Source organism: Cydia strobilella, chromosome 9 (genome assembly GCF_947568885.1).
Source record: "Cydia strobilella chromosome 9, ilCydStro3.1, whole genome shotgun sequence".
NCBI classification, from domain to species: Eukaryota; Metazoa; Arthropoda; class Insecta; order Lepidoptera; family Tortricidae; genus Cydia; species Cydia strobilella.
The window spans coordinates 18,469,561-18,492,161 of NC_086049.1; the positions used below are offsets into that span (position 1 = coordinate 18,469,561).

The 22,601-nt window shown below is 37.3% G+C and overlaps 1 protein-coding gene across 2 annotated transcripts in view; it reads left to right on the forward strand.

Annotated features, from left to right (window-relative positions):
* The window catches only part of LOC134744450 (protein winged eye), a 256,339-nt gene that overhangs the window by 105,309 nt on the left and 128,429 nt on the right, over positions 1 to 22,601 (forward strand). For both annotated transcript variants that reach the window (XR_010128090.1, XM_063678262.1), the window contains exon 2: positions 21,606 to 21,688. Coding sequence is in view for 1 of the 2 variants with exons in the window: in XM_063678262.1 (XP_063534332.1) it covers positions 21,631 to 21,688 (58 nt within the window). In the remaining variant the exon portion in view is untranslated. The remainder of the gene's footprint in view (positions 1 to 21,605; positions 21,689 to 22,601) is intronic.

A 22,601-nucleotide genomic window follows, 5' to 3' on the forward strand; every position in this document is an offset into this window, starting at 1 on the left:
TCGGTGAAACTACAAATTTCAGGAAAAAAGTCAAATGTTGCGATTATTGTCCATAGAGTGAAGATGCATATATATTTTTTTCATAATTTTTGGTTGACTCATTTAGAAGTTATAAGCTCTAAAAAGTAACAGTTTTTGGCCAAAAACTGCGCGAAGCGCCTTAACAGACTGAAAAACTAATTCGAATTTGGAACTTCTTACGTGGTAATACGGTAGACAATTGAATGAGTTTCCAATGGCTATTCTCTTGTAGTTATAAAGCTCCTTGATGTTATACGTTCCTGGTCATTTGAATTTGAATAGTTTCGAAACGGTTAGTAAACTGAGAAGGTGGTTAGTAGTTAGAACGAAGTTTTGGAAACTGTTTGGAACACTTTGGAACGAAGTTTCTTATCGGACGGTTTGCAGATTGGGGGGGCTATCTATACTAGGCGAAAATTTTTAATTTTAGTAAGTACTAGGTAAGCAATTATGAATTTGAAATTAAATTTCTCTTAATTTTTTTTTATAGCATATCGTTAATTAATAATAACCAACCTTTGCGTTTATGTTTTAAAGCTTAAGGAGAATATTGTGATACTTGTACGGTTTATTTTAGTTAAATGATTGTAGCTTTAATGTTATAAAAGACTTGCAAGTTCTCTCGTATTCGAAATTTAAAAATTGACAACGTATTTTTGGACCCGTATAACCCGTAATTGAACATAGAATACTTTTTTTAACCAAAATCCATTACAATGGAGGCGGGATTCTAGTATAGTTTCTAAATCTTAGTTATACGTCGGTAATACTATAAACAACAACATAGTTGAAAGAGCATTAGTCACGGTCAGTTCCGATAGTAGATACCGTTGTTGACTTACCATTTAAAACCTTACTCCACTATGTTAAAGTCTAATTTTATTTATAGTCAGTGATGTTGCACGTTTTCCCGGAACCACTGATATCTAGCCACTATCAGCCTAAGACGGACGCGGACGGCATTCAATTAGTTATGAACAATATTATATGTTCCAAAGCCGTTTCTGTCCAGTCGACGGCGCCGAGTTCGCTGAGGTCTTTCTGCACTTCGTCTCTCCAGCGGTACCTAGGGCGTCCAGACGGTCTTCGGCCACTTGGTACTCCAGAGTACGCCCTCCAGACTGCGCGATCTTCCCCCATCCGGACTACGTGCCCGAGCCATCGGAGCCTGGCGGCTTTCGTTTCTCCGATGATGTTCGGCTCGGACACCAGATCTTCAATCTCCTGGTTCTTGCGGAGTCTCCAGGTTCCATCCTCTCGACGTGTGGGTCCCAATATCTTGCAGAGTAGCATGGCGGTCTTTGGTGTCGGAGGCCAAGATCCACTTCGGGTCGTCGCGCCACAGCAGTAAGTAAGTAGTAAGTAATATTATATATGTTGGTTATTTGTTGTACCTAACAATTTTCTTGACTAGTGTCTGCATCGGTAACGCAGCGTACTACGTAGGTGAACAACACGCGGAGTACGTACGGTACGGTGGTACGTTCGCATTTTTATCGCTTGTCACCATACCTGTCACGTTCTAACTAGTGTAAGTGCGAGTGACGGGCATAGTGACAGGCGATAAAAATGGAACCATGCTGCCACTTCAGGACAGCAGAATTGTGCGCAACATAAGTACCAGCGAAGACCAGTTGACGACACATGACGTCACGGCATCCCGTTCCGCGTACCTACATTTATATAGACTGCACCGTACAGCCGAAGCGGCTATACATATCAATTATTTTATATAGATTTATCGAGTATCTAAACGTTACTTGTACCTATTAGTTATTAAGTTAATGAAAAGAAGATTAGTTCTATCCTGGAGTTCCTTCATTCTTCATCAGAAGAGCTTAATCGAGGAGTACATCGGACAATTGCTTCGATCCGTTTTAAGGGGCCCACTGACTATCAGTCCGCCGGACGATATCGGCCTGTCAGTTGTTCGGAACTGTCAAATTTTTGGTCTAACTGACAGGCCGATATCGTCCGGCGGACTGATAGTCAGTGGGCCCCTTTAGACTAGTTACACTATTACTATTACTAGGGCCCTATTTATAGCTCAGGTTTGGTGAAAAGGGAGATTAGATTAGATAAAATATCCCTAGAGTCAAACCAAGAAAAGTTACCAGAGATTTTGACGGCACACGCAAAGCAGGTGTTATTTTAAACGTCATACTTCTATTGGTCATTCCAACTAACCGTTGGGAGGATCGCGCGGAGATGAGACCCGAGTGGCGTCGTAACCTGCGGGAAGGCATGGCAAAGCACGACGAGCTCTAGTTAGATCACCTTAACCAGAAACGAATTCGCAGAGCTGCTGGACCACCCCAGGAGTCAAGACACATCTGTGATCGGTGCGGCAAGAAATGCCGATCAGCCATTGGTCTTTACAGTCACCGCAGTCGATGTAGACTGTAGACATCTCAAATACCTCTAGTCGCTGCAACTATCATCTGTAAAGATGCTGTGGCCAATGATGACTTCTATGAAATTATGACGTATAAATAACCCTGGAACCGCGTGTGCTGTCAAAATCTCTGCAGACTTTTCATGGTCTAACTCTAATTTACTTTACCCTTGTCCAATAAAATTACTGCCTATAAACTAAACTTAATTTTTATTCTTTGAACTAAAATAAATTAAAACTAAAATCTTTTAACGTCATAAACTTAAACTGTCTACGCTTTTTCAAGGGAAAAAACTCCCCTTGATGAATAAAAATACCTGTCATTTAATAAAGCCCTCCCTCTACTTAGGGCATTCTCGTCCGAACATAAGTAGATTACAGACAGGGTCCCTCTGCTAGGGTAGGGGTCTGTTAGATGTAATGTACGGTTAGCAGCATTCTGATAATATGTAATAATAAATATTTGATTTTAATAACAAAACTTCCGTGAGACACATACATGCCCACACATGCAGACATGTCGAGCGTTTTCGACTTAAAATACGTGAGTGACCCGTTATTAATATGTTTAATAAATATTTGGGAACAATCTTACACAGATTTATTTAGCCCCATTCTAAACTAAGCAAAACTTGTATAATGGACACTTTGTAGAAGTTGGCTATTTTTAAGGGTAAAAAATTTAAAAAAACCGGACAAGTGCGAGTCGGACTCGCCCACTGAGGGTTCCGTACTTTTTAGTATTTGTTGTTGTAGCGGCAACAGAAATACATTATCTGTGAAAATTTCAACTGTCTACCTATCACGGTTCCCGAGATACAGCCTGGTGACAGACAGACGGACAGCGGAGTCTTAGTAATAGGGTCCCGTTTTTACCCTTTGGGTACGAAACCCTAAAAAGAAAGTCGGAAGGAAGTCATGTTAAACATAATAATAACGGGTCACTCACGTATTTTAAGTCGAGAAACGCTTCGACATGTTTCACTCCGTACCGAGGAGCGTCATCAGGACGTCGAGCGTTTTTCGACTTAAAATACGTGAGTGACCCGTTATTATTATGTTTAATATGTCTGAGTCTCACGGAAGTTTTGTTGTCAAAAGAAAGTCATTCATTCACGTCAAAATGCGTCTCAATTAGTTAAACATATTTCATCTGCGCCAGTTTTTTGACTTGCTCTTCTTTATCGTTTTGAACGTTTTGTTCACAATTGGGAGTTGAGTGGTCACGCCAGATTGTATTAGCAAATACGCAATTAAGTCCCGTTTTGGTAAAATTTAATATGTGAAAATTTAAATTGAAATAAGTATCCCAAAACAATTATGATGGTAGCGGACTTTCACATTATCAAACATCAAACATTTATTCAGCAAATAGGCCACAGGGGCACTTAAGGGGGGTCTTAATTTAATTTAATTTAATCATATATTATTATGTAATTCGCTTTAAATGTTTTAACCTCATATGGAAATATTTTCTGGATTAAATAGTTTCATTCATTCATTCATTCATTTGCCACAGGGGCACTTTTACATGTAAATTTTTACAAGCGATAAAATTAACCAAAAATTACAAAAAGCAATTACAAATATCGAATCAATGAAATATTAGATACTTTGTTAGAGATGTATCCAGTCTCTAAATGTCGAATTACACAAAAAGTATAGTAAAAAAATATACAAACAACAACAACAACAACAAACAACAACCAACTGGCAAAGGCCGGGATAACGCTAGGTAGAAGAAGATACAAACAACAGACAAGTACTAAAATTGTTTAGAGATGTAAAAGTCTCTAGCTGTCAGAGGTAAAATATATATAATAAAAAAAAACGATCATCAAATTATCCTTATAGGTGTAAAGGGTCTCCAAGACGTGAATTGTTATATAAGTAATTAAAAGACAAGAAATTAAATCAGACAGACAAGAACAGAACGAAGTGTGAGATTACTCCCAAGTGTGCAAAACGTTCAAAATGATAAACAAGAAAGTCAAAAAATCGTATATTTTTCAGAATCAGTCTGAAATCTCATTCGAATTCAATGACTCGTTATGCTGACGCTACAGGGTAGTTTAGCGTACATTGTTTGTTTAGGCCTCCCGTACCCGTATGCGACCCTGGTACCTACGCGTGTAATTATTTCTGCCGCGGAAGCTAATTGCTTTAAAGAACAATTTAACAGGCAAGTCTGTGCTGTCCTATCCTGTCATATGGTTTTACTGATCGAGATACGTAAGTGATAAAAAATGGAATATCCTGACAAAAGTTAGGACATCAGCCTGAAAGTCCTGACAGTCCACGGCAACGACACGATTTATCCTATCCTGCGGAGGTAGCACGGTTTCATTTTTATCACCTGTCACGTTCAAGTAGGTATGTTAGTGCGAAAGTGACAGACATAGTGACAGGCGATAAAAATGCAACATCGTCGTATTTATACTGTCGTGGACCATATCGTCTACGATTTACAGTTACCATGATAAAGTATAAAAGCGTCCATTAGATCCCTTAATTCCCTTATTATGAAACCTTTCGTTTCGCCACCATAGATACAACTAACCTTCCCTTTCCTCTGCTCAACTTAGAGGTTTGAAGTTTTTAAAAAACCCTGACGCGAAGTTGGGCTTTCTGATATGTATTGACTGTTGACGCTGTACCTGCATGCTTCAGTAATAAACCAGTCATAGGTCCGAACTGTCCTAACGGTTGTTTTACTAAATACCTTACTGGCGCCGAGGATGGGACGAACCTCATCCGTTTTAAAATTGTTTAAAAATTGTCCGTTATTTTATTACCGTCCCGGGCGTCCGTAAACTGGAAGTTATTAGCGATACTCTTTCCAAGGGCATACAGATTGACAGCTGTAAGGAATTCAAGATTCATGTCGGCAAATTGTATTAAAAAACAGCTTTCATACTTACCTATTTTTTTACTTTGTTAATTTCTTCGAATTTATAATAAGTTTGTAATTTGTAAAGTTAGAGACAAGGAGCTTTTTCATTGATACTTGTAGACTAAGAGCCGATTTCGATTGATAACATGATTCTCATGCGTCATTCTCATAACTTAATTCGTTGGAACAGTTATCGGACAAGTTAAATGGTAACTAAAAAATCGGCCCTAAGGCGCTCGGCACAAGAAACCCGGTGAACTCGTACTAAAAACGAAAACTCCTTATACCAGACAAAGTAACCAAGTCTATAGAAACAGGCCCTTATTTCCTCCTTCCTCCTTGCTTCGTTCTCCTCAGTGCTGAGGGTCGTGACCTACGTGGAGCACATGATTCCGGATAGCAGATTTCCAGGCATTCCGATCTCTTGCGACTTCTAAGGCATCATGGACCTTGACGGATAGCGATTTGCTAACCTGGTAGGACCACCGCGTTGGACTGCGGCCCCTTCTCTTTCCTTCCCTTATTTATCTGGTGTGTTAAAATAGGTAAAGTACCTATCTTTGGCCACCTTGGCCTTCACTATCTGTTTGATGGCTTTGATGCCGACTGTACGGTCGAGTTCACAAAAATCTTTACATGCCAGCGATCCAAATGGGCGTGTAAATATATTTTTGAAACGTTGGCCTGTTTCATTGAAAAAGCAAAATTGATAAACACCTCTTTGAGTAGTCGGTTAAACTGTTCAACTTTGCGGCAACTCATAAATTCATACAAAACAAAATCTGTACAAACCGTCCCATTGTTAACTAAAACTACGTCACAAAAACGAAACAACTTATTGTTACCGAACTGCATTTGAATAACTTAACCAATAAAAACAAGAAACTAATAAGCATTAAAAAAAACACAAAGGAGGTTTACCGCTCATCATCGAAGGGACGGAAAAGAAAAAAAAGGAAAAAAGGATATTGTTCATATTAAACAGTGAGAGTTGTGAAGAATAAATTATATGGTTGAGTGCTCCAAATGCTTTCCAACCAATCGCCTCAGTCCGTGTCCGTACAAGATCGGTCTCAGGATTTTGTCTGTCGGAGAAGGTATCATATCGCAACTTCGAAATAGGTCTGCCCGATCTTTCATGTGCCAATTTACCGAACGGGTTTTTTTTACAAGAACCGTTGATTTTTTCTGTTTTGAAAAAGGCATTCCGAAGAAGCGTAAGAAATTAAGAATATCGAACGAACTATTATTATGAGCGTTTTTAACGTTTTGTTATCTGTCAAGAGCTACTTAAACACGCTCCATCCAAGGTCAAATTACTTTCCCCACTAGTAAATAAAATGCGTTTTTACCCGCTCGTTTTAAAGTATAAAAGACGGCTTTCCGAGCTAGTTAGGGGAAAACAAAATGAACAAAACGTTCTTCGGCATTGAGTGAGTGAATGAATGACTGTCTACACTATAGTTGCAGTTCAGTCTCGATAGTTTTAATTATACAATGAGCTTTGGATACCCGTGTTTTAGCACGAGCATGTAAGTTAAAAAAACCGAGGCGAATATTTTGAGAGTTTTGAGACTGTGTTTGCTGAGTATGAAAAGCTCAAATAGGAAAAATCTCTATACTGGTTTCACTGAGCCCCAAGTTCGGTATGCCAAATAAATAATAACGTTCTAACCGGCGAACCCGCTCCGCTGTACCGTTTACGTACAGATTAGGCCTTCTTGGAATTCTGTCTCATACTTTACGCCTATCCCAGATCTTATCTCAAAGCAGTAAGGTTCAGGTTAGGTCAGTTACATACCAATGAGTAGTCGAACATCTGACTATAGTGACTATAGACTTTAACTCAATGTATTAAGGTTCAAGTTTGCTAAGTTATATTGAAAGGAACAGTCTTTTCAAACGTACCATATTTTGGAAACACTAATTTCTGTTAATATACTGGCTATTTTAGACTTTAACTCAAGCTAATAAGGTTTAGGTATATTGGAAGGAACATGGATTTTATTTAAGTTACAGTATTTCGTCGAAACGTTGATTAGCGGTGCAGGCGGCCTAGCCAAGGTTACGATCGCTTGCGCTTCGGCATCGAATCGCTTTGTGTCTACTTCCATATTAGTGTGACAGTGACAGATGCGTTTCGTTCGCTAGGTAGCGATAGCGAGTGGCATGTTCTACGGGGGCAGTTTCTGTTGTAGGATCTTGATTGAGGTGTCGTATAATTTGGATAGATATACACTGGCACCCTCCCACCTCCAACGGACTAATGTAAAAGCGGGCGGAGCGGCGGAAAGCGCCGAAATTTTAAAACGTAATAAATATAAGAGCCTCGGTAGAGAGTATCATTTCGTTCCATTTGGAGTTGAAACTCTAGGTCCCCATGGGATCCCAGCGCGCATAAGTTGTTTGCAGAAATCGCGAAGCGTCTGGTTGACGTAACTGGTGACCAAAGAGCTGGCGGCTTTCTCGCACAACGTATCAGCATTGCGATACAGCGGGGAAATGCCGCCAGCATCCTTGGTACAATACCTCAAGGGCCTATTTTAGATTTAAGCTAGTTATTAATTTCGTTTAAGTAGTACCACTGTATATATCTTGTATGTAAAAAAAAAAAATTTGGATAGTAATATCTATATGACGACTATGACCCTTACAGTCGTCCTTAGCTGGTAAAACGAAAAATACTGGTTCTCTGTGCCGGTTCCATACGTAGTAACAATAGTTCAATGACTTATAGCTGGATTTTTGCCGATTTGGTGTCCGATTGCCTTAAAATGTCTTCCTTTCGGAAATCGTAAATTAAAAAGGTTTAATTATTATGTTATTTAGACCAAACACAAGATATTTATCCTTATCTATCTCTACATAAATGTCCCCACTGCCTTTGAGTATATACTCAAAGCCCACTTGACTTTAGCCTCTTTTCCATCACATCTCTTTTCCATCCGGCCCTATATGTCCTTTCCTGTTCACGAAAAACAAAACACAATGCACTTTCAGTTATCTTTTACTGTTACAACCGGCTGATGTATTGCGTTATAACTAAATCACTCACGACTGACGACAATAAATCATCGGACATCAGAAATTCAGTAGATCCAACGATATCACAAATCCATTAATCAACATATTGTAAAAAACTGGCCAAGAGCGAGACGGAATCGAGCCCCTACAAAGGTTCCGTACAAAACATAATTTTGTACAATATCTACCTATTTTTTCGTAATATCGTATAACGGTTGGAGTTCCTTATGGGTTTTGCTGTAATAAATACAATATATATCTAAAGAACAAATTTCTGTAAAAAAAAAATTTAGGCCCATTTATTTCGACGATAAGGATGAAAGATGGGAATATGGGAATAGTAAATTTTCGCGTTTACTATTAAATAAAAGCATTTGTGCCATTTTCAACCAAAAGGGTACTCATTGTCGCTTGTCATTGTCAGTAAGGCGCTATTTCCATATAGCTTCAGTTAGAAATCAACCTTATCAACAAGCGACAATGTGGAACTTTTGGTTGAATATGTCACATTTATTTACATAAAATATATGTATATACGTGATACTATTAAACTAAATTAATAACTAGCTATATACTCGTATCAGCATTGCGATACAGCGGGGAAATGCCGCCAGCATCCTTGGTACAATGCCTCAAGGGCCTATTTTAGACTTAAGCTAGTTATTAATTTCGTTTACGTAGTACCACTGTATATATCTTGTATGTAAATAAATTTGTGAATAATAACTAGCTTAATTCTAAGATAGGCCATTCAGGCATTGTACCAAGGATGCTTGCGGCATTTCCTCGCTGTATCGCAATGCTGATACGTTGTGCGAGGAAGCTGCCAGCTCTTCGGTCACCAGTACGTCAACCAGACGCTTCGCTATCAAATTACTATAAATCTGTTTATTTTAAATTTATAAAGATTATCAAACTTTTTTTTATTTTCCTCCAATAGATGTTGCCATGTTCAACATCCATTTTTTTAATGTTACACGTTTATCTTTGGGTAATATTTTCGGAGCAAATTTGCTGAGACAGACGGACAGAACCACCGGACCAAGGTAAATAAGCCCTTATCGGAACCATAAAAAAGTTTACCCGGTTCCCAAAGCTGCCACTCCCAACATGATGCGATTAATAATCGTCTAGATACACTTGCGATTAATTAGTCGCACAGTTGTAAAAGGCACCATCCGTCTTGTGACGTCACTCATTGTGTCTGGTCTGGTCGCTCCCACGGCTTTTTCTACATGCCATAGATAATCTTTATGGCGCCAAAACACGTTAGGCATAAAACATTAAAATTGGTGTGGTCTGTTTATATTTATGTATATTAAAAAAAAAAGTAATGGCGTTATTCGTAAACATGATAACTACAAGCGTCATTTTGACACATATTTCCAAAAAGGGGATAAAACATAAATTAACTAATTTAAGTTATTGTGTGAATCTGTGTGAAGTTGGTAAATTCACATAATTTTTGTATCATACAAAATCAATTATTATTTTTAATCGAATGATACAAGACCGTAATCCGACCTGTTTTAACATGCGGATGTGAAGCCTGGACACTAACTTTGAAGGAGGAAAGTAAGCTGCTGGTGGCTGAGAGGAAGATTCTCCGCAAAATCCTCGGTCCAACGCAGAGACCCGATGGCAGTTGGAGAATCCGCAAAAACGCCGAAATTGAACAATTAGTTGCTGAACCAAAGATCATTGGTGTGACAAAGGCGCAAAGGCTTCGGTGGCTCGGCCATCTGGAGCGAATGGGAGACGATCGGGCGGTGAAAAGAGCGTTTGAGGGAAAACCGACAGCACGCCGCCCGGTCGGGCGACCTAGGTACCGATGGGCGGATGTGGTGGACGCTGATCTGCGCGAGCTCCAGGTCCAAGACTGACGAGAAACTGCACAGGACCGGGATCAGTGGCGAACTGTCGTGTTGGAGGCCAAGACACACTTTGGGTCGTTGCGCCAGAGGAGTAAGTAAGTAAGTAATCGAATGATACAATTTGTGTGGCAATCCCTATTCACCCCGGTTAACGGTATATTTAGTGTTTTCGCATCAACGATAATTTTAAACATATTAATGACGGGTCACTCACGTATTTTGAGTCGAAAAACGTTCGACTTAAAATACGTGAGTGACCCGTTATTAATATATGTAATAAGTCTGTGTCTCACGGAGGTTTCGTTATTAAAACGATAATTTTAGGTTAGTAAAAAATATATTATCTTTCGTTTCGAGCGATAAAACCGGTTTGAAACTTGGAAGCCCGTCTCAGCCAGACGTAAGTCTAGTGCGTCTAGAAGTCTAGAATACAGACCTAACGTACCAGGGACGTATAAACACGAGGTAGACGATTTAGTGCTAACACGATGCAGTCTAGATGACCCGTTTTTTTTTAATAGTCTTTATAACCCAATATATTGTGATACTTAGTTTCATATAATCCATATGCATTTGTGGTTAAATATATAATGGTGGAAAACGAAGATTCCAGACAGCAAATGAATGGTGAATAAATAAATAAATTATTGTTAAATTGTGCAGTCAAGGGCATACATGTCAGTATAAATCTGATACCGAACCACACACTTTGCATTTGCACATAGCCACATACAAAATAATTATATCTAAAAGCGTTTAAAACCCAAATTGTCAGTAAACAAGAAGAATAAAATTATACTCATCCTTTTCTTTTGGGTGCTAGTACTAGTGTAAGACAAAGACAATATGATTCTCCCTGTCTATGTTTGACATGAGACAGTTTGACAAATATGTACTCAACTAGTTAGGCTTTTTTTTTCAGGATAACACGTTTTCTGCTGTTTTAATGTAGGCAAGGACGTTGAGGCATTTTTTCTCGACACTGCTTTTTCAAAATGTTAATTTAAAACAATTAAAATTAATTTGTCATTGAAAAACAAAGACTGTACCATGTTCCTACATTGAGTTTATCGTGAATATCGTGATAGGTACCATGATATTTAATTCTCACTAGTTAAAATAATGAGAATTTTAATAACGAACCGCAGGCGACTTAAATTTACTCATTTAAATTATATTAAAAATGTATCACAAAAGAAAAAAAAACAGTCCCTATTTGCAAACCTGCAGTGTTAGCATGGTTGCATTTTTATCACCTGTCACTATGCCTGTCACTTTCGCACTTACATACTTGTTAGAACGTGACAGGCGATAAAAATGCTACCGTGCTAAGCCCGCTGCTGTGCTTACATCACAGTTTTAACATCGATTCAAAGATACAAAGGTACTTCTTGCCACTCGCGTGAAATCATCCATAGATTTAATGCTCAGTAAAAGGGGTTTAGCACACAAACCACTGCTTGCTTTGACATTTCTTTTATTACATTGATATTTGATATACAGGATTAATTATAAGATTACATAAAGATCAAATCGAACATAAGTAACATAACCTCGCGCACAGGCCTGCCGCCAAATCTGACAGCTCTCTCTCTCAAACTAAAATGACCATAGATACAACAATCAAAAGTATAGAGCCAGGTACATACTACATGTAATTATCAGTAGTATTAGGCCACATATAGGATATTAACTATTGTGATGCTTACAGCTCGGCCATCCTTTTTATTTTAGTGAGTCCTCTCACTAAAGTAATTAAACATTTATATCAACAACCATATATCATAACATGTCATCCACCTTAACTCTAACGAAAGATAAACATACATAACAACATTATTTTAACCTTCTGGTTATTCAGTTCCTCATTAATCAATCGCAGCCAGTGACAATATGTATATTAACCTGAGATCATGTAAACAGTCATTTCATACAACCAGCACCTATAGTAGCATTTACAGCCTTCTTCTAGTCATTCACTATATGAACTAACTTACAGTCATGGTCTGCTCTAGACAGTCTGTTAAAGTATAAACCAACATCAACATTTACAGTCTGCCCTCAAGGCCTGCTCTAAACAGTTTGGTAAAGTATAACACGTTATAAACAATCATAGTCTGCCCTTAAGGCCTGCTCTATGGCAAAGCATAATACATCATATACAATCACAATCTGCCCTTAAGGCCTGCTCTAAGCTGTTTGACATAGTATGACACATCATAAACAATCAGTCTGCCCTTAAGGCCTGCTCTAAATAGCTTGGCAAAGTATAACACATCATAAACAATCACAGTCTGCCCTTAAGGCCTGCTCTAAACAATTTGGCAAAGTATAAAGTATAACACATCATAAACAATCACAGTCTGCCCTTAAGGCCTGCTCTAAATAGTTTGGCAAAGTATAATTCATGATAAACAATCACAGTCTGCCCTTAAGGCCTGCTCTAAACAATTTGGCAAAGTATAACACATCATAAACAATCACAGTCTGCCCTTAAGGCTTGCTCTAAACAATTTGGCAAAGTATAAAGTATAACACATCATAAACAATCACAGTCTGCCCTTAAGGCCTGCTCTAAATAGTTTGGCAAAGTATAATTCATCATAAACAATCACAGTCTGCCCTGTCTTAAGGCCTGCTCTAGACATCATTCCAAAGTATAAAAATTGTTATGGCCTGCTCTAGACTAGACTAGTCTAGACAGTCTGCCATCACGGCCTGCTCTAGAAGACAGGCTGCTATCAAAGCCTGTTCTAGACAGTCTGCCAACATTCAACCTAGTCAATCTAATTATTTAATTAGACTGTTGTTATGGCCTGCTCTAGACTGGACCAGTCTAGACAGTCTGCCATCACGGCCTGCTCTAGAAGACAGGCTGCTATCAAAGCCTGTTCTAGACAGTCTGCCAACATTCAACCTAGTCAATCTAATTATTTATTTAGACTGTTGTTATGGCCTGCTCTAGACTAGACCAGTCTAGACAGTCTGCCATCACGGCCTGCTCTAGAAGACAGGCTGCTATCAAAGCCTGTTCTAGACAGTCTGCCAACATGCATACCTATAGCCAACCTAATCATTTAATTTGTTATGGCCTGTCTGCCATCACGGCCTGCCCCAGACAGTCTGCCCTCAAGGCCTGCGCTGGACAGTTTGCCAAAGTATAACTAATTATTTATTTATTTTTGAATCTAACTACAAGGTCCATATTACAAGTACCTATCTTTGCCAAAATATAAACTAACATAATAAACAGTCTGCCATTACGGCCTGCACTAGACAGTCTGCCAAAACTCAACGGTTATATTCTAGATTCATAATATTAATATAATAACTAGCAGTCGTGTCAGCGAAGAGTCTCGACCAACACCGAGAGAGACTCTCGCCGAGTCGCTTGATCAGATGCATAAGACGGTAATCGTGGACACGGCGCATAGTACGTCGGTTGCTCACTCTGCGGCCCTGACCATCGGCAGCTTGGGCCCTGCCCACTGCTGGCAGCTCTGTCTTAACAATTTCACCTCTTTTGCTTCAGTCAGCTCTTGCTGCGATGCCCTCGCTTATCATCAACTTCATCCGTTCAGCCAGGTTACCAGCGTTGAAACATACAAAAATAAAAATAGTTATAATCATTAGCAGTAGCAAAGATAATTTTAGTCACAGTCATCCTCAACAATTTAATAATTGAAATATAAACATTGACTCAGTCAATCATTATCATCATCAATTAATCTTACTATATATCTAATCATCATCTATCATCATCTATATCGTCATCTAAATCGATCTGTTCGGTAATCATCATCGATATCATCATCAATATGGTCAGTCAAGCATTATCGCCGACATTGTTATCGAAGTCGTTCAGCTCCGTTTTCATCATCGATATGGTCAGTTATTGACCCTGTCGTGGACATCGAGGCAAACATTCGTTGACATCGACACTGTAATCGATATGTTCGGTCATATACATAATCATCGTTCTCGGACCTCTGTTACCTAAGATCTTCCTTAGATACCTACTCATCGTTACTGAAATCGTAATCAGACGTCAATGACGTCATGGATATCAGTCATTATCTTCATCGAAAAATCCTCAACATTAATTAAATAAAATGACAAATATTCCATCGATTCATCAACTTTAAGAAGATTACATTTAAAACAGGTTTTTATTAATTTATTTATATAAACAGATAATTATTTATTCAATGACCTTATGATCCTGATGTTTCGTCCTAAACTTCGTTCAGTATTTCACAATGGTAATATTCAGCCCCAGGAATCGGCAAGAACGCAGCAACTATATCTCGGGATGACATGCACCCAAAAAAAGTAGCTCTAAATAATAGCGTATAGGTACTACACCGAGTACACCGTAACATATACTAGCGTCATTAGTGTCATTACCCCACCTACTATATTATTGGAAGTATTGGAAGTGATTAAAAGTTATTCCAATATACATTTATTCACTTTTTGTTAATTGATACAGCCAATATTTCCTGGCTATGCTAATCGTGGCGACAACGCACTTAATGACAAAAATGCAACCATACATTTTGTCTTTATGAATCATGGTTCTTTTGCCTTACTATACTTTAATTAATATTACCAACTTATTTCTTGTCATCACTGTGTCTCTGTCATAAAATCATACATGTTACCTTCCATGGTACCTTCTGTTAAACCTACTGATCAAGCAAATTTTAAGACTACAAAGTTTCATGAATTGAAATGAAAAATAAAAAATTAGTTCCAAGCTCCTTATAAGGCTTCTTGAGCCTACTTTATAAGGCTTCTTTAAGTTTGAATGTTATCTACTTTTAGCTTCGTTTATTTAACTTACCTACTCTGGTGTTGATTCTTTTGTTAAGGTCAGTCACAGACTTCTGCTCAGGACCATACTAAAATTTTGTACTAACACTTGTGACAGTGGTTGTACTTATTCATCGATTTTGCATTTCAAGTCAATTTTCAATGAGAATTCTTTGTCTTGTTTTTTTTCAAACAGGGACTGTTTTTGTAAACTTTTTAATTTTACAAATAGACTTTCTTAACTTGATAATGTATACACAAGTATGCTGCTTTTGCCTTTTCTTGACACTTTATGGTCCTTACCTATTAGTAACCTGAATTTTATAATTTGTGACCTAAGAGTTTGATTAACTTAGTTAGGCATCACTAACTGTAAAATTTCTTAACCTGAATCTGTCATGCAATAATTATTTCAGATTCACCCTTTATGCAAATGAAACCATAAAGTCACAAATTAATTGTATTTCATAGCAACAATTCATAGTTTCATTTGTGGTTTGTTATTGTATTGTACAACTGCAAAATATAACTGAATACTATGCAATATGCTTAATACAAATATTGAATATTGTGTCAACAGCATGGAAAAAGTAATCTGTTCTTGTTTAGCCAATCTGCTTTTACTAGACAGAACTTGCACTAAACTTATACATTTAGAGAAACAAATGTGTACATTGGTGTATATTTTGTGCAATAAGGTTTAAATATAAATACCGCTTGTCACCAATTCAAAGGTATGAAGTAGGTATTCAAGATTTCTAAATAGAGTGAAATATAACTTCTTTTAAATACCTACTAGGAGATCTTAACCACTGAAAGTGAACTGTACTTATTGTTATCATAAAATAAACATTTATATTTCATTTTTTTCATTTTCTTATGCTATGTCAATATCCACAACGCAACCAGTCATCATGTAAATCATGCTCCCTGAATGATAATAATGATGTTTTAAAATTGTTACTTTGATTTTCAATTGCATGACATTTAAAACAGTAGTATGAAATAGATGTAAAACTATCAATGTCATTCATTTCAAATTTAGAATTCATACTGTGTGTAATTCCATTAATTCATTATTGTTTCTATATGCATCTCTCGGAGTATCCAGACTAATAATTTTCAGTACAACAATGATTGGCAACTAAATGCATGTACCTACAGTACTACTATGTAGAATATACCATCTTTAATTAACATTTTTTTTTTTTTTTTTACATTTGCCTATATACAAATGTTTATAAATAATTTGTTTGCATCAAAACAAAAACTAGTTTCTTTGTCTTTTCACCTAAATAACCGATATGCACATTTATCTATTAAGATTCTTTTATTCTGAATTAGAGACCAGGATATTTATCTCAATAAGTGTGATGCTTGGTAAAGGCCTTTTCTAAATCTTCCCATTGACAACCGTCATGGGCCAATCTCCTACAATTCTAGCCCGCTGTCAGTCGCTACCTCTCATCTTTGCTATCTCATCATTTCATCATGGCAATAACTTCTGCAATACTAATCAATCACCTTTTTTTGTTATCTCTTACCATATATAGGCATTATATACTCATGCATCATTAGAACAAAAAATAACCTTTTAGTGTCATTAGACTATCCAAAAAATAATAGTAATAATACCTAGTAAATATTCAATTATTGTCATTTTACAACTCATTGTTAATAATTAACTTCACTGAGCACCTGAATTGTACCTGAACAGTGCACAATACCATCCTTACCATTTTGACTTCTTATAACCATGTTGGCTCTTAATGATAGTTCTCTGCGTCTCACCAATCTCACCGTGATGGTCGTTTGCTTGCATTTTCGTCGAGATCTATTCTCATTGTATTCCAACGTGTCTCAACGTGTCAGTCCAAAAACAAACAATGACAAAAAACACAGGTTAATAACTAGATCAATACATAGCAAATGTCCAGTGCATTGCAAATTTAAAACAACTTTTATTTTAAACAAATGAAACCAATTGTCAATCATTTTGTTTACCGTACAAAACAAACTAATGAAATCGTGTATCATATATATTTATATATATATACACTATTGTCTTGATTATGAAATTAACATTCAAAAGACCAAGCAACTTACATTACTATGTACCTCTTTCATCATCATCATCAATTTTAAGAGCTATGCTCTTGTTGATGGAGTAATTACCATTCTTTGCTGGGCCAGCCTTTTGACTCCCTCGTACAACATGACAGAAACTCTATCTTTCATTTGGCTGAGATATGTGTTCCTCTGCGTCTTTCTCGCTCAATCTTGCCCTTCAGGATGTTTAAAAAGAATCTGTCGTGCGGGTCGTGCCGTATTAGATGACTAATCATCTTGCACCTTCTGTTAGCTGTTGTGCCTAACAGGCATCTCTTCTCTCCTGCCATGCTCAGTTCCTCAACGTTCGTCTTCCTTTCTGTCCAGCTAATCCTTAGCATCCTCCGCCAACACCGGATTTCAAAGGCCTCCAATCGCTCTCTGTCCCGTTGTGTCACTGTCCACGTCTCACAAACATTTAAAGCAATGCTCCAGATATACGCCTTAACTAAGCGTTTTTTTTTTCACATTCTTCGAGATGTGTGCTTCATCTCTATATAGGTGAAAATAATCATCCAATTTCTATGTGGGCATTTGAATTCACAATCCCGCTTTCTGAGTTGAAATCATCCATAGATTTAATGCTCAGTAAAAGGGGTTTAGCACACAAACCACTGCTTGCTTTGACATTTCTTTTATTACATTGATATTTGATATACAGGATTAATTATAAGATTACATAAAGATCAAATCGAACATAAGTAACATAACCTCGCGCACAGGCCTGCCGCCAAATCTGACAGCTCTCTCTCTCAAACTAAAATGACCATAGATACAACAATCAAAAGTATAGAGCCAGGTACATACTACATGTAATTATCAGTAGTATTAGGCCACATATAGGATATTAACTATTGTGATGCTTACACGCGTAACTGACCTATGACGTCACCGCGCACTAACTACCAACTTATGAATATCTCCTCCAAAATCTGCTACCCTGGTAGCTTGCGTCGCTTCTCACTTTCAAATCGACCAACATTCGATTACTCAATACCGTCTCGGTAGCAGACGAGTCACCGACCGAACTGTCTGGATTGTGATTGATAAAAGCGAGTCGAATTTTTGAGTGCCAATGTAAAATGAACTGCGGGCACAGAATAAAATATTAATTAGTATTTGGTACAGTTGGTACAGAAGGTTCACTCTCTAACAAAACCCGTCTATGTCGACAGACATGACCGCTAGGTGGCGCAAGTGTCAGCAGGCGTCCGTTCCGTAGCGCGGCAACTACTATGGCTAGACACGAGAATTATATTATACTAGCTTTTGCCCGCGACTTCGTCTGCGTGGACTTAGTAACCCCAGCTAGAGTAAGAATAGCGCCTGGAGAAAGTCTTATAGCAATTATTCAATTTGACCATATTATGCACACAAATTAGCAGACACTTCATTAATTATCTCAATTCCACCCCGCTTTTTACTTTCTTAAGGGATGATTTTCGGGATAAAAACTATCCTATGTCCTTCTCAGGGACTCAACCGATCTCTATGCCAAATTTCATCTAAATCGATTCAGCGGTTTAAGCGTGAAGAGGGAACACACAGACAGACAGACAGCCAGACTTTCGCATTTATAATATTAGTATGGATTATATATAATGTGCCATTTTCAAAAGGGTACTTATTGTCGGTTGTCAATAAGGCGCTATTTCCATATAGCTTCAATTCGAAATCAACCTTATCGACAAGCGACAATGTGGTACCTTTTGGTTGAAAACGTCACTATTATGTTTACCTATACGCAAATGGTAAACTATTAATATGGGTTCGCCTGCTCTCTTTGCTATTGCAACAGCAACAGTTACGTGATCGAAAATGCAACAAAACGAACACCTTGGAAGTCATGGAACTTTGTTGTTGTAACGTAGGTATGTGGGAGCGCTTCGAATTTGTAGTCTTATTTACTATGACAAGGTACATCGATCGACTAGGTACATTGTGGTTGATCGTGCGTAACATCTGACTATTATGGCTCCGCTACACGATGGCCCAGCGTAGGCCAGTCCTTAGGACGCTGTTATGCGGTGGAATGAGATAGCAATATCACTTGCTCCGTCTAACGCATAAATGCGTCCCTTGGACTGGCCTACGCTGGACCGTCGTGTAGAGGAGCCATTAGTATCAGAACAAAGATATACCGTAATTTTCAAACCATCAAGAAAAAAGTGTACCTACTCCCATCATAAATGCCGGCAACGCTCTTATCTTACAACCCTTCTGGGGCTTCTGGTTCTGCGGGTGTCCATGGGCACGGTAACCACTTACCATAAGGCGATTCGTCTGATGGTCACCTCCTGTATTAATGAAAAAATGATTACCATCAAGCTATGGTCTGCTCGTTTGCCTCATGTCTTAAAAATAAAAAATAAAATGTTATATAAGTAAATTGATTTCAAAGTTGAGGTTTGATTCGAAATATTTCAATCCTGTTTAATTCAAAATAATATTTGCATTATTTCATCAGGTTTTGATTGAATATACAAATAAATGAACTAAGTATGCAATTTATTCAAACATTTTTTAAATCAGATTGAACGTTTTAACAACACCTACGACATTTTGTGCGAATGAGATACAGAAACCTGCAATATGGAAACAGCAGTGTGGAAAAAATTAATTGGCCCTGGAGGGAAATTATCTCAAAAGCTTAAGTTAGCTCATTTTACTTAAAGGGGACATTCTTTTATTTTTCTAAAGAAACAAAACTCCATCCAAAGATTTTTTAAATTCGCTTCCCTCGTCCGGGAATCGAACCGACTGATAGTGATAATTCAAAAAATACTAATTATGCGATTCTACGGATATTTTGTAGTTTTTGTACGACAGACGAGTTTAAGACCTAATGTTTCTTCGAACATTAGCATGAAATGTATCGACTAGTGGAATAAAAAAATAGCAATTTTATTTTTTGTCGGTTCGATTCCCAGGCGATACAAGCGAATTGAAAAAAAAAGCTGTAAAAGCAGTTTTGTTTATTTAAAACATAAAATAATGTTTCCTTTAAGTAAAATGAGATGACTTAAGGTTTTAAGGCACTTTCCCTACAGGGCCCGTTAAGTTTTTCCTTTTCCACACTGTAGTTTGCACGTTTTTGTACCTCATTCGCATAAAATGTCGTAGGTGTTGTGAAAACCGTTCAATCTCATTTTGAAAATGATTTATTTACGTACCAACTGTTCGAATAAATTGCATACTTAGTTCATTTATTTGCATATTCAATCAAAACCTGATGAAATACAAATATTATTTTGAATTAAACAGGATTGTTCTTACGTATACAAATATCAAACCGCAGTTTTAAAATAAATATCATGTTCCGATTTGCGGAAATTTCAATTTGTATTCCGTTTCGCATTTGAACATAATCCCTCTTATTAATCATCACTCGGAAATCAATCAAAGAGGTTGACAATTTAATGGGTCACTGGTGTCTCTTTTAACCCCTGTTCACCCCCCTTAGGCCCCTTAAGGCCGTTCCATCGGTTTGCCGCTGTCACTGTCACATTTCGCAAGAAAGAACGGGAAAGATCATGCGCGCCAAGTGTCAATTTTGATCAAATTTTGTCGATTTTTATTTATTTTAAAAACGTTTCCTTACAATATCGAAAATCGAAAGCTATGAAATTACTATTTAAGTCAGGATTGTTTTTTCTTCTTTTTTTTTTAGTAAAAACAAGTTTTACTCTATTAAATATTGTTTTTAAGCTTAATAGCATTGATCGCAGACGTTTCTGCTTGTTAAAAATTAATTTAAAACAAGTTTTGTATGAAAACTTCAATTAGCTGTATTTTTAACACGCTTTTATTAGGTCGATCTGTATGTAACTATGTTATGGAATCTAAGGTAACTAATATGTTTAATTATTAATAACGGGTCACTCACGTATTTTAAGTCACGATGACGCTCTTCGGTACGGAGTGAAACATGTCGAGCGTTTTCGACTTAAAATACGTGAGTGACCCGTTATTAATATGTTTAATATGTCTGTACTCTGTGTCTCACGGAAGTTTTGTTATTAAAACTAATTTCTAGTTCTGATGACAATACAGTAATATGGTACTGTCGAACTAATCTGATGATGGAGCTGGAAGATATGAACTGAAACTTCATGATGGAACATCGTATCATATCTGTGTTTGGATTTGTTAGAAAAGTCTTCTAATGAACTTTGACCACGAGCGTGTTTTTCTAGTGTTTTTTAAACTATTAATTTATTTTTACTATGGTATCTGAAGCTACATAAACTAATTACAGACCTAGGTATACCTTATCCTATTGTAAGTACAAAGTTTCAGAGCAATCTAGCTAGTCGTTTCAAAATGAGAGCGGAACTACGTTTGTATGGAGATGGAGAACCGAGCTTTTAGTTAGGTCCAAACAGCTTACGAACCGCTGCGTTATTGTTTTATGATCGTTGTATAATCTATAATTATGCAACTGTATTTTAATATTTATTTGTGTTGTCGGCAGGTGGTGAGGTGTATCGCACGGAGCTATGCTGGGCGGGGCGGCGGGGGGCGCCCGCACCCGCCCGCCCTCTGACCTACAGCCAGGTATGTATGTACACATAATAGGGTATTTTATTGTATTTAAAATAAATTATTTTACACTATGCCTGTAATAAAGCACGGGCAGATTAATAGAGAAACGTAGACAGCAGTTTTTAGGGTTCCGTACCTCAAAAGGAAAAAAACGGAACCCTTATAGAATCACTCGTGCGTCTGTCTGTCTGTCCGTCTGTCACAGCCAATTTTCTCCGAAACTACTCGACCAATTAAGTTGAAATTTGGTATACATATGTATGTTTGTGACGCAAAGACGAACATGTAACGTAAACAAATGAATTTTAAACATGGGGGCCACTTTTGGGGGGTAAATGTAAAAATTAAAAAATAAAGTTTTTCAAACTATATCGTGTTACATATCAAATGAAAGAGCTCATTATGAGAATCTCAAATATATTTTTTTATAATTTAAGAATAAACAATTTAGAAGTTATTCAAGAAAATAGGCAAAAAATTACCATTCCCCCACCTTTATCTCCGAAACTACTGGGTCTAAAATTTTGAAAAAATTACACAAAAAAGATCTTTACCTATAGATTACAGGAAAACCTATTAGAAATGTGCAGTCAAGCGTGAATCGGGTTTAATTACTTAGTTTTTGTTCCGACCCCTACGGGTTTTTTAAAGACATTTCACTCACGTCTCACCTAAAAAATACATTGTTTAAATTGTGTAATGTACGGAACCCTTGGGAATGCGAGTCCGAATCGCACTTGACCGGTTTTTTAGACACAATTTATATTTTAAAACCCATATAAAACTAACAGCTTCAACTTGAAATCAACCTTGTCGACAAACTGATAATGTAGTACTTTTTGGTTGAAAACGTCACATTTTTTTAACATAGATTGTAGCCAAGTAAGAGCTGATCAAACATCAAACATTTATTCAGCAAATAGGC